General features: G+C 29.9%; 2 protein-coding genes across 2 annotated transcripts; both read left to right on the top strand.

The window, feature by feature from the left end:
- The first annotated feature begins 3501 nt into the window (after positions 1–3501).
- On the top strand, positions 3502–7481 carry LOC110672106 (disease resistance protein RPV1). The gene is made up of 5 exons (XM_058139045.1): positions 3502–3971; positions 4593–5661; positions 5780–6220; positions 6319–7055; positions 7433–7481. Exons 1-5 carry the CDS (start codon positions 3502–3504, stop codon positions 7479–7481), a joined length of 2766 nt encoding a protein of 921 aa, XP_057995028.1.
- Positions 7482–15596: 8115 nt separating this feature from the next.
- Positions 15597–17419, top strand: LOC110672101 (disease resistance protein RUN1-like). Its single transcript, XM_058139044.1, has 2 exons — positions 15597–16366; positions 17331–17419. The coding sequence occupies exons 1-2, from the start codon at positions 15597–15599 to the stop codon at positions 17338–17340; spliced, it is 780 nt and encodes a 259-aa protein (XP_057995027.1). The 3' UTR covers positions 17341–17419.
- The last annotated feature ends 1548 nt before the right edge of the window (positions 17420–18967 follow it).

Here is an 18967-nt window from a genome sequence, read left to right as displayed (position 1 = left end):
TGTGTATAACCTATGCGCCAAGTCATGCGCCGCATAAGTGAACCAGAATAAAATCGCATAAGGGACTGCATAACTTATGCAGTCCACTTATGCAGTACCACAAAGATTTCATTAATGAGCTGGCAGAAGATTCCCTCAGAAAATCCCTCCTAAAACACACCATTTTAGGGCTCCATATCAGAAAATGCTATAAATAGCCTCATTTCCCATTTTAGAGAGGGAAGACAAGAAGGAAAGGAAGAAAAGGGAGAGGAGAGGCAGCAGCTGAAGAGTCACAATCATTTTCCACACCATTTTCAACCAGATTTGGAGATTTATTTCTTTTCTTACATTTTTTCTGCATTTCTAGTGTTGAGCTTTTTATTTCTTAGCTTAAATTAAAGCTTTATTTCCATTTAAACTCAGAATATCTTGTAAGCATTATGGGTAGTGAGTAGTTTTATCTTGATTCTGGAGTAAGGGTTGTAATATTTGAGATATTTTGTGGATTTTGATTTGGTAATCCATATTTTGTGGTCTTAATGAGTTTTATTTATTTCTTGTGTGCTTAATGACATGCTTAGTGTAGGATCCCATTAAGTGATGTTCTTAATCCATGGTTGAGACACCGAAAGGAGAAGGCCTTGTGATAGATAATCAAGAAATTGGACTTAATTAACTTAGATCTAGAAATAGACTAAGGATTAAGAGGATTCACAGATTAATTAAAGAACCTAATGGGTCTTAATTAACTCTAACTCCACGAAAGTAGGATTAGATTGATTAAGGCACGCTTTGTCTCACTCGAAAGGGTATTCAAAGGATTTAAGAATTAATCTCCTTAAAACCCGTAAGTTCCACAAGATTGGATAATCAATTTAAAATCCCAAAATAGCTCGAATATGAAATCCCGAACTCCGGAATCGCCTTTTTATCATTATTGATTTCTAATCAAATTTAATTACTTGCCATTTTAAATTTTGCCATATTTCAACTTGCTTATTTCAAATTGATGCAATTTTAGTTTAATTAATACATTGTTGGATAGATTATTAATTTTGCACATATAGATTTCATACTCCAATACCCATCAATTTATTGCTTTAATTTCAGAAATAGTTCAATTTAGTCAACTTTTTATATCAAAAATTCAATCATTAACACAACTCCTCGTGGGAATGATATCTTATCTATATTACTTGTACGACCCGTGCACTTGCGGTTGGGCCACATCACCGGTGACTGGGGAAGGGCTAGGCAGCGGTTGGGTAGCAAGGGGAGGAGAGAGGAGAGAGAAAATTGAGAGTGAAGGGAGGTGCAGCAGGTGCACGATAGGGAGGAAGAAAAAGAAGGAAATCTGGTCTGATTTGATCGGTTTGGCCACTTCGATTCAAAACACTCGAAATTAAATTTTTACTCTGCTTTGGGACAAAAAACGAGGTCCAAAAATTTCAGAAAAAATTTAAAAAAATTTGTAGAGTCTAAATATATTTTTATTTTTGCCACGTAATCTTTAAATTAATTTTTAAAAATGATCGAAGTTTAATAATTTTAGGAAATCAAATTTGATTCAAAAATTCAGAAATTTTAAATAAAATCTTAAAATATTTAATACAATAAAATATTAATATTTGTTGTCCCAAAATAGTCCAAGAGGGGGGATGAATTGGACTTTAACAATTTTTCGACCCTTACTTGTAGCCTAATGAAAAATTGTGGCTTTGTTCAACTAGATGCTTCTCTATACAAAATGATAGTGATATGTGTTTCAACAATGAGTTCCTAAGTTTCAATTCAAGCCTCAATCAATGTATATAGCAATATCTAACAAAGCATGCATCATACAATATATAACTAATTTCTCAACTCACTCCATAAGTCCACAAATTTATCAATTCAATCTATTCAATTAACATTCAATATCATGTATAACAAGAAAAATTTAAATTGCACAAGAGTAAGGAGGTCAAGGTTAGAGAGATCAAACACAATGATTTTTATAGTGGTTCGGCTTAACTAGCCTACATCCACTCTCTCAAAGAACCCTCTTTGAGTCTTCTCTCCACTATTTGCTCTTTTGAAGGCAAGAGACCAAAAGCCCTTTACAACTTTTCAACACCAAGCTTTTACCAAGGTAGCTTGAAACCTTCACAAGTACTATCACAAGCACTTACTCTCTCAAGCTTCAATAGGTGCTTGTACAACCTCTCTTAAATGCAATTCAATGTTGTAACACTCACTCTTACTCAATACAAATCAAACTATAAAGAAGAGATGAGTTGATTTGCCAATGGTAGCTCAAAATCTTTAAAGCTCTTGAATAAAAGCAATAAATGAAAAATCAGAGTTGGAGTTCAAATGTAAGCTTTCATCAAGTGTAAATGAAGTAAAGAAGGTGTATTTATAGTCCCAAATCATTTTAGATCATTTGAAACTCTTTTGGAACGTTATACACACCGTCCAAGACAAAATAGCCGTTATTTTGTCCTTTTGTGCGAAGTTGAGCAGCTCTGATCAATTAGCAAACTAATGAAATTTTAGTAGCAGTCACTAAACTGGTTAGTAAACTAAATTTTTTAGCAAAATTATTAGCAAACTAAAAATTTTAGCAAACCAGTTAGCAAACTAAGTCAACAGCTGCATGTCTCAACTTGCAATGTAAAATGATTTAGACCTTAAAAAAATGTTTCAATAGTAGTGTCCAAGGTCATGATGAGAAAAAGTAATAAAATTTCATTTTTGAGCTCCATATGACTAAATTCTCATCCATTCTTTTCACAAAAGACCTAAGACTCAATCTCTAATACTATGCCTTTCATACCTTTTCTTTGAGTCTTGGCTTCCATAATCTTGTTCTTTTCTCATTTTGAATTTGTCTTGAAATGCCTTTGAGTATCCTTTCTCCTTAGATGAAACTTCAAAGGTTCTTTATGCATAAGACAAAGAATCTAGACATCACTTTAAAGTTAGGTTAGATAGATTCTCTTTGAGTTTTGTTATCATCAAAATCAATGCTCATTTTGAGCTGCACGGGGTCAACTATATTTATATATAAAATAATTATCTAAAATTTTGGAGTGTTACAAATGGATTAGGTAATATTGGTAATATAAAAAAATATTTAAATAATTTAAATTAAACTAATTATTAAAATTTTAATAATTAAATTGATAAAGTTAATTAATCATTTCCCCTTCCAATTATAGTTTTTCCACGCCAATATTATTGTTCAAGTCAAATAGCTTCCTAGAGTGAAACTTCCTAGAAATTTCCTCCTCTGGTCTACTGGTGGTTTTGTTCTTGATTTTCTTGGTTACATGTTACGATCTGCTCTATGGGAGGCTGAAGAATCAGAGTCTCTTGAAGAATTCTCTTTTTTCTTCATATTGCTAACAAGTGCGTTCTGTGGATCTAATGGTTTTGTTCAGAAATTTGGTGGCTCATATCTTCTGTTCTATGGATGTACCTTGATTTGGATAACGTCATTCATATATTTGTCTCGGAAGTTTTCTCTTTTATAGAATGGCTGCTTCATCATCTTCTTGTCCTTTTGATGCGTTCTTGAGCTTTAGAGGCGATGACGTTCGCAAGACTTTTGCAGATCATGTCTATGCAGCTTTGACTGGAGCGGGGATTCACACCTTCAGGGACGATGAAGAAATTGAGAGGGGGAAAAACATTGACCAAGAACTCACGAAAGCAATACAACAATCAAAAGTAGCAGTAATAGTGTTTTCTCCAGACTATGCCTCTTCAAGATGGTGCCTTGATGAGCTTTTGATGATCAATGAGCGTAGAAAATCTGATGGTATGCATATTTTGCCAATTTTTTACCATGTCGATCCAAGTGCAGTCAAGCGGCAGAAAGAAAGCTTCAAGGAAGCATTTGATAGACATGAAGAGCAACTAAAGGAGGAGATAGACAAGGTAGAAAGATGGAGGGCAGCTCTTAAAGAAGTTGCAGATCTAGGCGGGGAGGTTTTAAAAGACCAGTATTTTTTTCAACTCCTCTGTGTTTTGTTCAAATTAATCCGAAGATACAATTCATTTTAACTAGAATTTCACTAAAATGCAGAATTCAGTTTATATGAGAGGTCTGTTTAACAAATAGTTTTATTATCTAAGTGCATAATGGTAGAGAAAAGTAGGAAAGGTAAGAGAGAGGGTATATGTTTTTGTAAGAAATATAAGAGCATTTTAATCCAATTCATTTCAAATTTCATTTAATTTGATGAGAATTGATTTTAATAATTTTATGAAATTCAATCCTAAAATTTTTACATGCTAACAAAATTTGGTGAAATTCATTTCAACCAAACAACCACTTATTTAAACTACTACAATCTCCAAGGACTACTACTTGACATTGTTAAAAAAACAATACTAATAACACAGATGTTGAAGGTGTTGAATTCTAATTGAATTGAAGCATTTAATTGAATTATAATCCAAATCAAAGTTAAAGTTGAAATTATTATTATTTTTTTCGACAACTCAAATTCCTGCCATTCTAGTATTATTAAATCAATTACATAAATTTATTTGTATTAGAAGGATGATAATCCTTACATATGCTCATTATATTTCTTTTTAACCATGACTTTGGCTTTTAGTTACGAGGCACCGTTCATTCAAAACATTGTCAAGCTCGTTGCGAATAAATTGGATCGCAAGCTTCTGCATGTGGGTTCCTACTTAACAGGAATAGATGATTATGTAGGCCGGATTAATCAGTGGTTGCAAGATGAGTCGACAAATGTTAGGATATTGGTACTTTACGGGATTGGCGGGGTTGGAAAGACCATCATTGCAAAGACTGTTTATAACCAGAACTCTCACAAGTTTGAAAGGAGCTGCTTTCTTGCGGACGTTGCTGAAACATCAGAAGAGCCAAAAGGTATGAATAGCTTACAAGAACAACTTCTTTCAGATATCCACAAGCGGGAATCAGTAAAGATATATAATGTAGATGAGGGAGTTATGAAGATCAAGGATGCTATGTATTGCAGGAATGTTATCATTATTCTTGATAATGTGGATAATTCAGAACAATTCAAATCCATTATTGGTGAGCAAGAGTGGCTGTCGTCGGGAAGTAAAATCATCGTCACAACTCGATTGAAGTGTTTGTTAAGTGAAGTTTGTTGGAAACTTCACATTGAGCCATTGAGTGTTGAAAAGTCACATAAACTCTTCGCCTTGCATGCCTTTGGACTAGAAGATCCTCCTGAAAATTTCGATGAGCACTCTGAACGTGTAGTGAGCCTTTGTGATGGTCTTCCATTAGCTCTTTGTGTTTTAGGCTCCTTTCTTCGTCGCAGAAGTATAGATGAATGGAAAAGTGAGATTAAGGAACTGCAAGAAATTCCTCATAGTCGAATTCAAAAGATTCTCAGAAAAAGCTTTGATTCTCTACATAATGATCGTCATCGAAGCATATTTCTTCACGTAGTTTTTTTCTTTATTGGGTGGGATAAAGATGTTGTCGTTAAAATTTTAGAGGGCTGTGGCTTCGAAGCAATAATTGGAGTTCAACATCTCTTGGATAGATGTCTCATTGAAATCAATGAAAGAAACAACCTAGCGATGCATCAGTTGGTTAGAGACATGGGTAGGGAAGTTGTTCGCCAAGAATCTCCTGATGAACCGGGGAAGCGCAGTAGAATATGTAATCATAAAGAGGTATTTAGGGTGCTGACAGAAAAAACCGTGAGTTACACTTCTCATACACATCTTTGTTTTTGGTTTTTACGTGCTTCTCCTGTAACTCTTTTTGTGTGTGTTTCTTGGTTTGACGCAGGGTACCGAGACAATTAGGGGCCTCATTCTTGACATGCATTTGTTAAGAGAAGAGAAACATGTCGGCCCAATTTCAAATTATGGAAATTACAGTCATGAAAATTCGGTGGAGGAATCAGTGCTTGGTTGTGAAGATAATCATTCAATGCATAATCGTCTTGGTGGCATCGTTTGGCAGCGGATTGTGAATTGTATCCCAAAAACCTCATCTACCTCTGCAGATGTGATAAAAACAGAGGCATTTGCAAACATGCGCCAATTAAATGTGCTCCTGCTCGATGATGTTAAGCTTGATGGAGGATATGAAGATTTTCCAAAACACTTGGTGTGCCTGCGTTGGCTCAGATTCCCTTTGAACTCTATGCCAACGTGTTTAAATGTGGAGAAACTTGTTGTTCTTGATATGCGGTATAGCAGGCTAAAACATGCTTGGCAGGGAAAGGTGTGTGACTCACTCTTCTTGTCTTTTTCTCTTTATAATCTATCAAAATATATGACAATTTATTGAAGCCGATTTTTTTTTTTCCACTAAATTTTCAGTCGTTTCCATGCTTGAAGATCCTTGACCTAAGTCATTCTCATTTACTCACTACAACCCCTGACTTCACGGGACTACCTGGTCTTGAGAGTTTGCTGCTGAAAGATTGTATAAATTTAGTCAAGATTGACAAATCTATTAGAGTCCTAAGGGGACTTGTCTTGTTAAATCGTGAAGGCTGCATAAATCTCAGGATGCTTCCAGACACAATTTCTGATTTGAAATCACTTGAAGAACTATATTTGACTGGTTGCTCAGAACTTAAAGTGCTACCCAAAGTGCTGGCTCAGATGGAATTCGTGAAGGTGTTTTTCGCTGGTGGAATTACCTTGAATGAATTAAGCTTTAGCTCGAGAGATGTAAGGGGATATTGGTCTTGGTTATCAGGCAGAGAAGGTCCGGAATCCACTATGTTTTCATCTGCTTTTCTTCCACGTTCTTTGACCCATTTAATCCTTCCAAACTGCAATTTATCAGATGGTAAATTTACCACGGATCTTCATTTGCCGTCTTTGAGACATTTAGTTCTGCGTGATAACCCACTTAATACTATATCGGCTGAAATTCCTGGGCTCCCTTCACTCGTATATCTCGATATAACGCAGTGCAACAACTTCAACGTTATTATAAAGGTTCCTACGAGTATAGAGGAACTGAATTTGATAGGGAGGTTAGTTACACGTCTGTCGGACTTGCTGCGTTTTGGGTTAGAGGACATCTCCAGTGGTCGTGAAAACCGGTAATTTTCTCAACTCTTTCAATATATTTATATTTAATTTATTTAAAATACTTTCAAGTGGACTCAGTTGGTCTGACGAATATTTCTAAAATATTTTGAAGCTTTAAAAAGTAGCGTTCAAAATATTTTGATTTAAGAGGGTGAGTTCCATATTCTTCTCCCCTCTAAAAAAATAAAAAATAAGTAATTTTATTAAAATAAATTAAAATATAATGATTAAAATAAAATAATTAATAAAATTGAGTGAGTACTAAAGAAATTTATCCTTCATTTTCAACTTACTAAATAAATTCCTAATCTTTGTGCTTATTAGATTTCCATTTTACCATGACTTTGGCTTTAGGTTCATGACATCGTTCTGCCAAAATGTTGTGCAGCTTGTTCAATCGGATTGCCCGTATTTCCTGGGGAAATTCATTACCATGAACAATAATGTTTGGTGCCAATTACAATTTCTGGGGGATGGTCTTCGGTCACGTGAAATACTACAGGAGAATACTTCGGGTCCTTCGCTTGCGCATAACTTACTTCTTTGGGATATGCATAAGGGAAAATTAGTAGAGGCGGACGAGGGATATATGAAGACCGGGAGTTTCTTGGCTATCCTGAGGGTTTTCATTGAAAGTTTGATTTAAAAATTAAAAATTCAATTAATTGAAATTTTGATGGAAAAAGCTACTATGAGATTTCTCACAATGGATTTTAGTGTGCTTAATTATATGATTAGTTGATATTACTTAAATAATATATTACTTAAATAATATTAAAATTTAATTAAAAGTTAAATTTTACTTTTATATATGACTTAAACAATATAATTGATAATTGATTTAACTGTTGTATGGAGCAGATAATTAATAATTGTAATTGTTATTAATAATTGATAGTCGGTAATTGATAACTAATTGTAATTAATATATCGTAAACATTTAGCAAAACTATGAGCACTTGTTTCGATTAATGATAAAATGACTAATAATGATAAATACTATATAATTTATTTTACTATTAAAATAAATATATAGTTATTAATTTATTATATAATATATTAAAAATATAATTTTTTTATGTATATATAAGCCTAAACATTATAATTACTATATTTATTTGTTTTTAATTATAATTTTATTTGTTATGAAAATTTATTCTAAAGATACAAAAAATTTGCAATTAATAAACTTTTAAAAAGGTAATATAATTTAAATAAAAAATACAATAAATCAACTATTAAATGATGAAAAATAATTATAAAAATAGAGTTGATATAAAATGCACCAAACTATTTGTATCCTATCGACTATTAGTAATTTTTTTTTAAAGATCAATTTGATAAAAAAATTCAAAATTTTAGGTGAAATCACGATTATAGTCAAAACTTCTAATTTTGTGAATTATAGTTAGACTTTAGTTAGTTGTCACAATTTTAACTAAATAGACTAAATTAATTAGTGAAAGTTAATAGTAAATTATAATGTAATTCTTAAATTTTTTTTTGATTAACAACATAGTCTATTAATTTAAATTTAAATTATATCTAAATATTTTAATTTATTATATAAAATATATTTATAATGTAAAATATATTTTATAATTTTTAATTGAAAATTTGATACTAAAAAAACTATGTTTCTTGATTAAAATGTATTTTAATATAATGTTTTAGTATTAAAGTAAAAAAAAAAAATATATATATATATATATATATATTTAACAAAGTTTTTAAAAAGTGAAGAAATGTAAATACCAAGGTTTTCATACTTTAACAGGTCATAAAACAGATGAAGATAAAGAGATAAGGGTTTAAAATTTAATAGGGGTTAAACCAGTAGACTATTAAATAAATATTATAAAATTATTAATAATAATATTTAATTATAATTAATACATTTATATATTTTATAAATAATTATTAAAAAATTTAGTTAAATTTTGATATGTAATTTTTTAAAAAATAATTTAGATATTTCATTAAATTTTTTAAATAATAACATTTAATTGTTTACAACAAAAAAGTTTAAAATTGAAATCTTTTATAATAATTTTATTCGTATTAATGAACAATAAACATAATATATTAATTTATAGAAAATAATAAATGAAAAAATTTATATAATAATAATAATAATAATAATAATAATAATAATAATAATAATAATAATTTAACATACAAATAGAATAAATTATTACGTTGCAATAAATGAAACTAAAAAAGTTATTAATTATTTTATATGTAAGAGTTATTGATTATATATATATATATATATATATATATATATATATATATATATATATATATATATATAAGCATCAAATTAACAAAATATAACACAATATGTATTAATTATATATAAACACATAATTATATTAAACTATATAAAGTATCCAAAAAAAGAAAAATTCATAAATAGAATCAATTTTGACTTTTTTACTTGACATAATTTAATACAATTTTAGTTAATTGTCGATAATTGTATTAAAATCATAAAATAAGTTCACATCAATGTAATTCAATTTATAAAATTAATTTTTTTTAATTATGATTTTTATGGATATAAATAGTTTGGATTTTAAAATATTAATTTTTATAAACCATTCACACCTTATTTTTAATGCTAAAAAAAATAAAGTTACAAAAATTAGTAAATATAATAACATAAATATTCATCTAATTAAGTAATATATAACGCTAACTCCACAATAATATTTTTTTATGATATATATATATATATATATATATATATATATATATATATATATATATATTTATTTATTTATTTATTTATTTATATGTTGATTTATATTTATTTTGTTTAATTTTTTTAATTCGTAGTCTTAAAAAATTTAAAATGTTGGGTTTTAATCAATATTCATAATTTTGTATGTATTATGTTATTTTAGTTCAAAGTGTTATAAAAAGCCCAATTCAATTTATTTTTAATATATTTTATTTCTCTATAATATTTTATTGTGGTATTCCTAATAATAGATCTATTATTTAACAAATTACAGAAGATCAACGAGAATGTAAACCTAATTATAATGAATTTATATATTAATATAATCTTAATAAATAATTTATTATATGAAAATAAATGTATAATTGTCACGACCCAACCTATGGGTCGGATCGGCACTAGGACCTGGGCCAGCCTAAAGCCCCCGAGGCCTGTAGTAAGCCTAACTATTCCTTAACCCAACTCTAAGGCCCATTTGGGCCCAATTTCAAGAAATCAACCGGACAGAGTTCGGCCATAAAATGAACCTTTCAACGGGGAGTTTTTGACTCGCCTGACCTGTAAACATAATATATAATCAATTGGGGGCTCAGCTCACCCTCCACATCCTCATACAGCATAAAAATAAATGGGAGTTCAGCTCCCTCATCCAGTCTATCAAACATGCATGTGACAATAATTTTACAGGTCCAAAATAACAATTTATATTACAGACCCAAATCAATTAAATACTTCTAACACATGCGGAAATTCTAGAAGTTTATAGAATTACACAAACATGAATAGATGACTTGCGAGGGAGAAAAGCAGGTTAACCTCAAAAATATCTTCCTGTGGCCTGGAAAAATATTGAACAGGAGTGAGCGTTTGACTCAGAGAGTAAAATATCAATTTTAACCATAATCTCTATAACTATCTAAAGCTAATGCATCCTGTAGAGTGAAATGCAACATCAGCAATAAATTCATATCATAACAGCAAAAAGGTAATTTGGAGCACTCACACACCCAGTAATATCAATCATAATATATGGGAGCTGATCCCCTATACAGCTCTCTTAAATCCAACCTGTGCCAGCGAAGAACTCAAGCCGGACTTTCGCTTAATAAACCAAATCGAGATCCCAGCGAAGAACTCAAGCCATGTCTACCCCGAAGGACCGGGTCCCAGCGAAGATCTCAAGCCGTGTCTACCCGTCCTATCCATAGTCCACACCACATCACACGCACGCCAACACACGCACACTGCTCCAAATTATTACAACAACATCCATGGCACTTTAACAGTTATGAATGCAACATAAAACGTGCCTAGAGTTTAACTACATAGATATATACATATAAGTGATGCATGGGCATACTTAAACATATAATAATATCGAAATTACAATTAAAATTAATATTTTACTCACAGACTTGACAGCAATCACTGTGGCGGCTGGGCGGAGGAAGAAGGCTGTCCCGGCTCACCTGAAAATTACATTACAATTATTTAATACAAATGACTCAATACAAATCAAGAAAAGACCAAATACGTCCTAAGTCGTGCCGAAAATCCGGCAGAGTCTCCCCTATACCTAGGATCTCCCCAACCTGCAAAAGGGCTCAAAACACACTTCTATATTCACAACCCATATATCCACAACTCAATCACATCACACAGCCTCTCCTGGGCCCATTAAATCAGTCATCCATCACAATATGTAAAATTTCAATTTAGTCCTTATAATTGATTATTTTTGCAAAAACTGTCCAAATAAGCTCTAAAAGTTCTAAAACTTTGCCCCACGGTCCTTAGCAATATTACTAAGCTATTGCAAAAAGAATCATAATTTTCTGAGCTATCACGAATATTTTATGGATTTTTAATCCTATTTAAGCACTAGAAAATTACGAAAAAGTAAGGTTCGGGTTTACCTTTGCCAATTTCGACTCCGGGGACGCACTCGGGACGTCTGACAATGGTGGGGTAGCCAAAACCTTGATTCAATTCGGAGACTTTTTTCCGGTAGCCAGTCTATCTGGCCGGAAATTCACAGACCCGGACAACTGTCGAATTTCCACGAATTGAAGATACCTACACGAAGCCCACAACACAGGGGTTAGTACATAAATTTTACGGAATTTTCTACGCTCATTAAATGCTCGGAAAAACACTGCGAAATTCCATGGGACCCACCGAAAAACGGTGTCGGAAAATTTCAAAATTTATATTGCCGCAAAGCTCTCGACGAGTGGAGCGCTCTGGTACTCTCGGTTTTCTCGTGGGGTTCACGGTTTGTGAGAAATCTAGCCCAAAAATCAAAATGGACTAAAATTTTTCGGGTAAAAATTGGACAAACCGTTCAATGGATTTCGGTGTTCTTGGTATCTATGGAAAGCTCTCGACGAGTAGATGGATTTAAACACAAGACCCGGTCCGATTGGTGGCCGGATCAGCCGAATTTCGGCCGGGAAGACGAAGCGGCGCGTTTGCGCGTCGCATCGCGTCGCTTCGGGCGGGCTGGGGTGGTAGGGGAGGCAGGAGCGCGGCAAGGGGAGGAGGGAGGAGAGAGAAAATGGGAGAGAAAGGGGGGGAAGAAGGAAACGCGCGCGAGAGAAAAAGAGAAGAAAAAGAAGGAGCCGGTCCGATTCGATCGGTTAAGTTCGATTCGGCCGGTTCGATTCGAAATACAAAATTTTGAATTTTTACTCTGCATTGGGACCGAAAACGAGGTCCAAAAATTCCGAAAAAATTTCAAAAAACTCAGAAAAATTCATAGACTCCAAATATATTTTTAGTTTTGCCACGTGGTCTTTAAATTAATTTTTAAAAATCATCAAAGTTTATATTTTCGGAAAATCAAACCCGATTTCGAAAATCAGAAAAATTTCAAATGATTTCCTAAAATTTAAATAAAATTAAAACATCCATATTTGCCCAAAAATAATAAATTTAAAAATTAAGAGTGCTACAATAATTTATTATATTATAAAATTTTTAGTTGTCAATATGTAAAATAGTATTAGGGTTTATATGAAGCTATTGGTTTTTTTTTCTTTTATTGTAATTTTTTACGATACTTTTATTTATTTTTTATTATTTTTTGTCAAATTTAATAATATTATAATAATATAAAGTTAAGGATATTTTAATATAATAATTCTACTTTACTAATTTATTTTTTAATTGTTTTAAATATTTAAAACTTATAATGTAAAATTTTATTTTAATTTTTGAATAAATATATTTTAATTATATATATTAACTAAATATTAAAATTAAAATTTTAAATTTTAAATTCAATTCAAGTAGAAGAATTACTTTTCAGTCAAAAATTTATATATTTTTTTAAAATGATTGATATTGATAAAAATATAAATTTAACCAAATTTACAATTTATTTTATATATAAACAAATTTTCATTTATTTTATTTTTATTAAAAATAAAAAATAAATATTTTTATATTCTAAAATTATTTTTCAGTATAATAAATTAAAAAATATTTTTTATTGAAAACTTTAATGAAATTATTATAATTGCATTTGAGTTTTGACTAATTTAGGTAAATAGAATAAAACTATAAATAGAATAAAAATAATTAAAATTTTGAATAAAATTAGAAAAGTGCTCTGAATTTTTTTATTGATTATTCAATTTTTAAATAAATTTTTTTTATGTTAATAAAATATTGTAATTTATAAATTTATTTAAAATTTAAAATAAATAGTATTCATAAAAATTATTTTGACTCTATTTGAATAATTAATCATTTAAAACAAAAATGAATTTTTATTTTTTATTAAAATATAATAAAAAATCATAATATAAAATTTAGATACTCATTTATTTCAAATTTTTATCTATTTAAATAAATTTTATATTATTATTTAATTGCTAAATGATTAAAAAGAAATCGAAACATAGTTTTTCAAATATAGGCAAACATTTTAATTTTGTCAATTTAATCTTTTTAAACTGAACTCATCTTGAATTCGATTATTCTCTACCTAAATCCATCCTATTTCTGTTCTACCAGATTGAGTATTTGTAAATATCCAATCCGTTGCTATATCTAAATAAAACCAATATCTTTTTAAATTCAATGATATTTATATAGGTTAAAATAGATTGATTTTTTTTTCATATTTAATATTGATGCATCGGAAAATATTTAGGATTATCAATATCATTTTTACGTTAAAAAAAGTGCATTTTAAATGTTATTGTATAAGATTTTAATTTTATTGAGTTTGCTTAGTTTAATTGTAGATTAATTATAATTTGTTAATATCCTTATATGAATTAGCATATTTTTTAATTTTTAATTTATTAATTAATCTTAACTAAATTTTTAATTTTAACCATGATATTGTAAGAAAGTCTAATTATATTTTTGCATATATTTATGTGAGAAATTATGCCTATCTTAATTTTATTTTAAATTGTTATGTTTTAGATTTTTAAAAATAACAAAAATGAGAGGAAGATAAAAAAAGGAAAAGAAGAGTATTCTTATATGATTAATATGAAATAATTAAAAATGTATAATTAAATTTATATTTATATTTTACTCAATGATGTATTTATAACATATATAACATAATTTATAATTTAAAAAAATAAAAATACTTATTAAATATATTAAATAATTAATATGTTAAATATATTTTAAAATTATTTATATTAAACAATGCGATAATATAAAATTTTTAAACACTAATATAATAAAAATAAAAATTTTATAATGATAATGCCCAAACTAACCAAAATACATTTTAAACCAAAATACATTTTAAAAATTATTCTATTTTTTAATTTTATAAATAATTATCTTTCACATTAATCTAACTATGCAACCTTATTATACAAGTTAATATTATTTTAAATTATAAAAAAATTAAAATAAAATATATGTAAATCAAACTTAAAAAAAAATTAAAATAATAGAGTTTTAACCAAATTAATTTAATGAGCTAATTTACATTTATTATTAATTTATTTTAATTTTTAAATATTTTTTCCATTATATTTTTAAAAGTTATTATTATCTTACATTTAAGTTTATAATTAAATTAATATTATATATTAATAATACAATACATAACTTTCCTAAAAATATAATCAAATAAAAAATAATAATTCTTAAATTGATTAATTAAAATGAAAATAAAAATTAATATTTTAATTTAAATAATTAAATATAATATTTATAATACTATAATAATATTATATTATATATAAAAAATAATAAAATTTTATTTAAAAAAATTAAATCACGAACATGTATAACGAATATAATGACATGAAAAATTAGTAATTTTTAAAACAATATGTATTCTTAAAATAAGTTCATATATAAAGATTAATCGAAATTAGTTAAAAATAAAATTTTATTTAATTTAGTAAAATACTATTTTATCAATTTAAAAATAATTATTAAAATTGATAAAAAAAATTAAAAAAATAGCTAATAGTAATAATATAGGAAAATAATTATATTATGTTTATTAATTAAATTATTTAATTAAACTAATTATTAAAATTAAGATTAATATAAAATTTAAGAATTAAATTGATAAAACTAAAGCGTTTTAATTAAATAAATCGGAAAAATCTTAGAAAGATTTAAAGATATATATTTTTAATGTTTCGGCCGTTAATCATGTGGTCTTTCAATAATAGTTTTTCCTACTATATATTTTCACACTAATATTAGTGGTCAAGTCAAGTGGCTTTTCCAGAGTGAAACTTCCCAGAATTTTCCTCCCATTTTCATTGATCTGGTAGTTCTGCTCTTGATTTTCTTGGTTAACCTGAATAATATGCTCTATGGGAGGCTGAAGACTCGCAGTCTCATGAACAAGTTCTCTTTTTTCTTCATATGGTTTTGTGTTCAGAAATTTGGTGGCTCATATCTTCTGTTCCTTGCTTTGGATCTCCTTACTCATCTATTTGGCTTGGAAGTTTTCACTATAATGTCTGCTTCAAAAGCTGTAGCAACTTCATCTTCTTCATCTTCTTGTTCTGATGATGAGTTCTCGAGCTTTAGAGGCAAAACCACCCCTAAGGCTTCAAAAGCTGAAGCATCTTCTTCTTCTTCTTCTTCTTCTTCTTCTTCTTCTTCTTCTTCATCATCATCTTGTTGTTCTTATCATGCGTTCTTGAGCTTTAGAGGCAAAGACGTTCGCAAGACTTTTGCAGATCATCTCTATGTAGCTCTGACTCAAGCTGGGATTCACACCTTCAGAGACGATGATGAAATAGAGAGAGGAGAAAACATTGAGCAAGAACTCAAGAAAGCAATACAACAATCAAAAGTAGCAGTAATAGTGTTTTCCCCAGACTATGCCTCTTCAAGATGGTGCCTTAATGAGCTTTTGAAGATCAATGAGGTTAGGAAAGCTGGTGTTATGCATATTTTGCCAATTTTCTACCATGTCGATCCACATGCGGTCAGGTGGCAGACAGGAAGCTTCATGGAAGCATTTGTTAGACATGAAGAGCAATTAAAGGTGGAGATAGACAAGGTGGAGAGATGGAGGGCAGCTCTCAAAGAAGTTGCAGATCTAGGCGGGGAGGTTTTAAAAGACCAGTAATTTTCTCAACTCCTTTGTGTTTGGTTCAAATCAATACAAAACTTACAATACAGAATTCTGAATTTCATATAATTTATATTTAGTATATTTTATAATTAAAATTAATTTATTCTTATTCACTATAGAAATTTATTTATTCTTATTTCATAGATTATCTTCAATAATAAAATAAAATAATTGTTATTTTTTTAAAAAAATTATATTATATTTCATAAATTTATAATAATTAATAAATATATTAATCAATTAATAATATATATGAAAGTTCTATTTAACAGCATAAAAGTTTTATTATGTGAGTGCATAATGATAGGAGAGAGAAAGAGAGAAAGGTAGGAAAGAGAGGGAGGAGAGAGAAAGGGAAAGAAAAAAGCAAGAGTGGATGTATTTATAAGAAATATATGGGCACTTTAGTTTATTTATTTAAATTTAGTTTTAACCATGACTTTGGCTTTTAGGTACGAGGCATCATTCATTCAAAATGTTGTCAAGCTTGTTGGAAATAAATTGGATCGCAAGCTTTAGCATGTGGCTTCCCACTTAGTTGGAATTGATGATAGGGTTTTGAAATGAATTAGGCATTGATTAGATCAAATTGTTATTGGGGGCAATATGATTTGAATATTCAGTATAGTTTTGCAGTGTCATTGCTTTCTGTAGAAATGGGAAATGGGGAGAAATTTTTATTTTGTAGATTGAATGACTTTATTATTATTATTATTTTTATTTGCAAGAGGGTGGTGTATAAAGAGTTGAAGCTAATCATTGGCATTTAGGACTAGAGACTAGGAAAAGGAACTTAGTGCAAAGTGACACTAATAAATTTAGCACTTCTGAATATGACTAAAATCATTGCAAAATGATAGTAAGAGGATGAACTGAAAACTAAGAACCTGAAATGCTAAACCTTTTTAAAATAATTTCAATTTTGTGGATTGTGGATGTTTTGACTTGACGTAGGCCAGATTAATCAGTGGTTGCAAGATGAGTCGACAAATGTTAGGATATTGGTACTTTACGGGATTGGTGGGGTTGGAAAGACCATCATTGCAAAGACTGTTTATAACCAGAACTCTGACAAGTTTGAAAGGAGCTGCTTTCTTGCGGACGTTGCTGAAACATCAGAACAGCCAAAAGGTATGAATAGCTTACAAGAACAACTTCTTTCAGATATCCACAAGCGGGAATCAGTAAAGATATATAATGTAGATGTGGGAGTTATGAAGATCAAGGATGCTATGTATTGCAGGAAAGTTATCATTGTTCTTGATAATGTGGATAATTCAGAACAATTGAAATCCATTATTGGTGAGCCAGAGTGGCTGTCGTTGGGAAGTAAAATCATCGTAACAACTCGATTGAAGTGTTTGTTAAGTGAAGGTTGTTGGAAACTTCACATTGAGCCATTGAGTGTTGAAAAGTCACATAAACTCTTCGCCTTGCATGCCTTTGGACGAGAAGATCCTCCTGAAAATTTCGATGAGCACTCTGAACGTGTAGTGAGCCTTTGTGATGGTCTTCCATTAGCTCTTTGTGTTTTAGGCTCCTTTCTTCGTCGCAGAAGTATAGATGAATGGAAAAGTGAGATTAAGGAACTGCAAGAAATTCCTGATAGTCGAATTCAAAAGATTCTCAGAAAAAGCTTTGATTCTCTACATAATGATCGTCATCGAAGCATATTTCTTCACATAGTTTTTTTCTTTATTGGGTGGGATAAAGATGTTGTAGTTAAAATTTTAGAAGGCTGTGGCTTCGAAGCAATAATTGGAGTTCAACATCTCTTGGATAGATGTCTCATTGAAATCAATGAAAGAAACAACCTAGCGATGCATCAGTTGGTTAGAGACATGGGTAGGGAAGTTGTTCGCCAAGAATCTCCTGATGAACCGGGGGAGTGTTAACAACAAAATAGTAGAGATAATAAGGGAACAATACAGATTTCTCTTTTAAACTCTTTTTGTGGTGATATCTTTTAATGCAGATAGCACACCATTTATATATCAGTAAATTGACAAAAATAGAACTACAAACTAGGAGGAAGTGGCGATAATACCTCCTGTTATTTCTGATCAGTTCTAACTAAAAACTCCTATTATCTAGCTGGTGTTTGACTCATTATTAATAATAACAAGTAATGCAGTAAAATAAAAAAATAAGAAAAACAAGTTTAATTTTTACTTCGTCATTCACTCCCCTTAAACTTGTTCATTCTTTCTGACCAATTGTCTTCATTCCTAACTTCTCTCGAAGCTCTTCAAACCGTTGTCTTCCCAAAGGTTTTGTTAACATGTCAGCCAATTGAATTTCAGTATTCACATACACTAACTCAATGTTTCCAGCCTGCACACAATCACGAATAAAATGATAGCGAGTGTCGATGTGCTTACTCCTATCATGATATACTGGATTTTTAGCAAGGGCTATGGCTGACTTGTTGTCCACTTTAAGAGTTGCTCTTACTTCTGTATCTTCAACTGCACTAATCACTTTGCTTAGCCAAATCCCTTGACAAGTACCTGCCGTTGCAGCGATATATTCAGCTTCGCATGACGAAAGCGCTACAACTCTTTGTTTTTGCGAGACCCAAGTTACTGGAC

This window comes from Hevea brasiliensis, chromosome 17 (genome assembly GCF_030052815.1).
Source record: "Hevea brasiliensis isolate MT/VB/25A 57/8 chromosome 17, ASM3005281v1, whole genome shotgun sequence".
Classification (NCBI taxonomy): Eukaryota; Viridiplantae; Streptophyta; class Magnoliopsida; order Malpighiales; family Euphorbiaceae; genus Hevea; species Hevea brasiliensis.
This window is presented reverse-complemented; position numbering and strand designations above follow the sequence as displayed.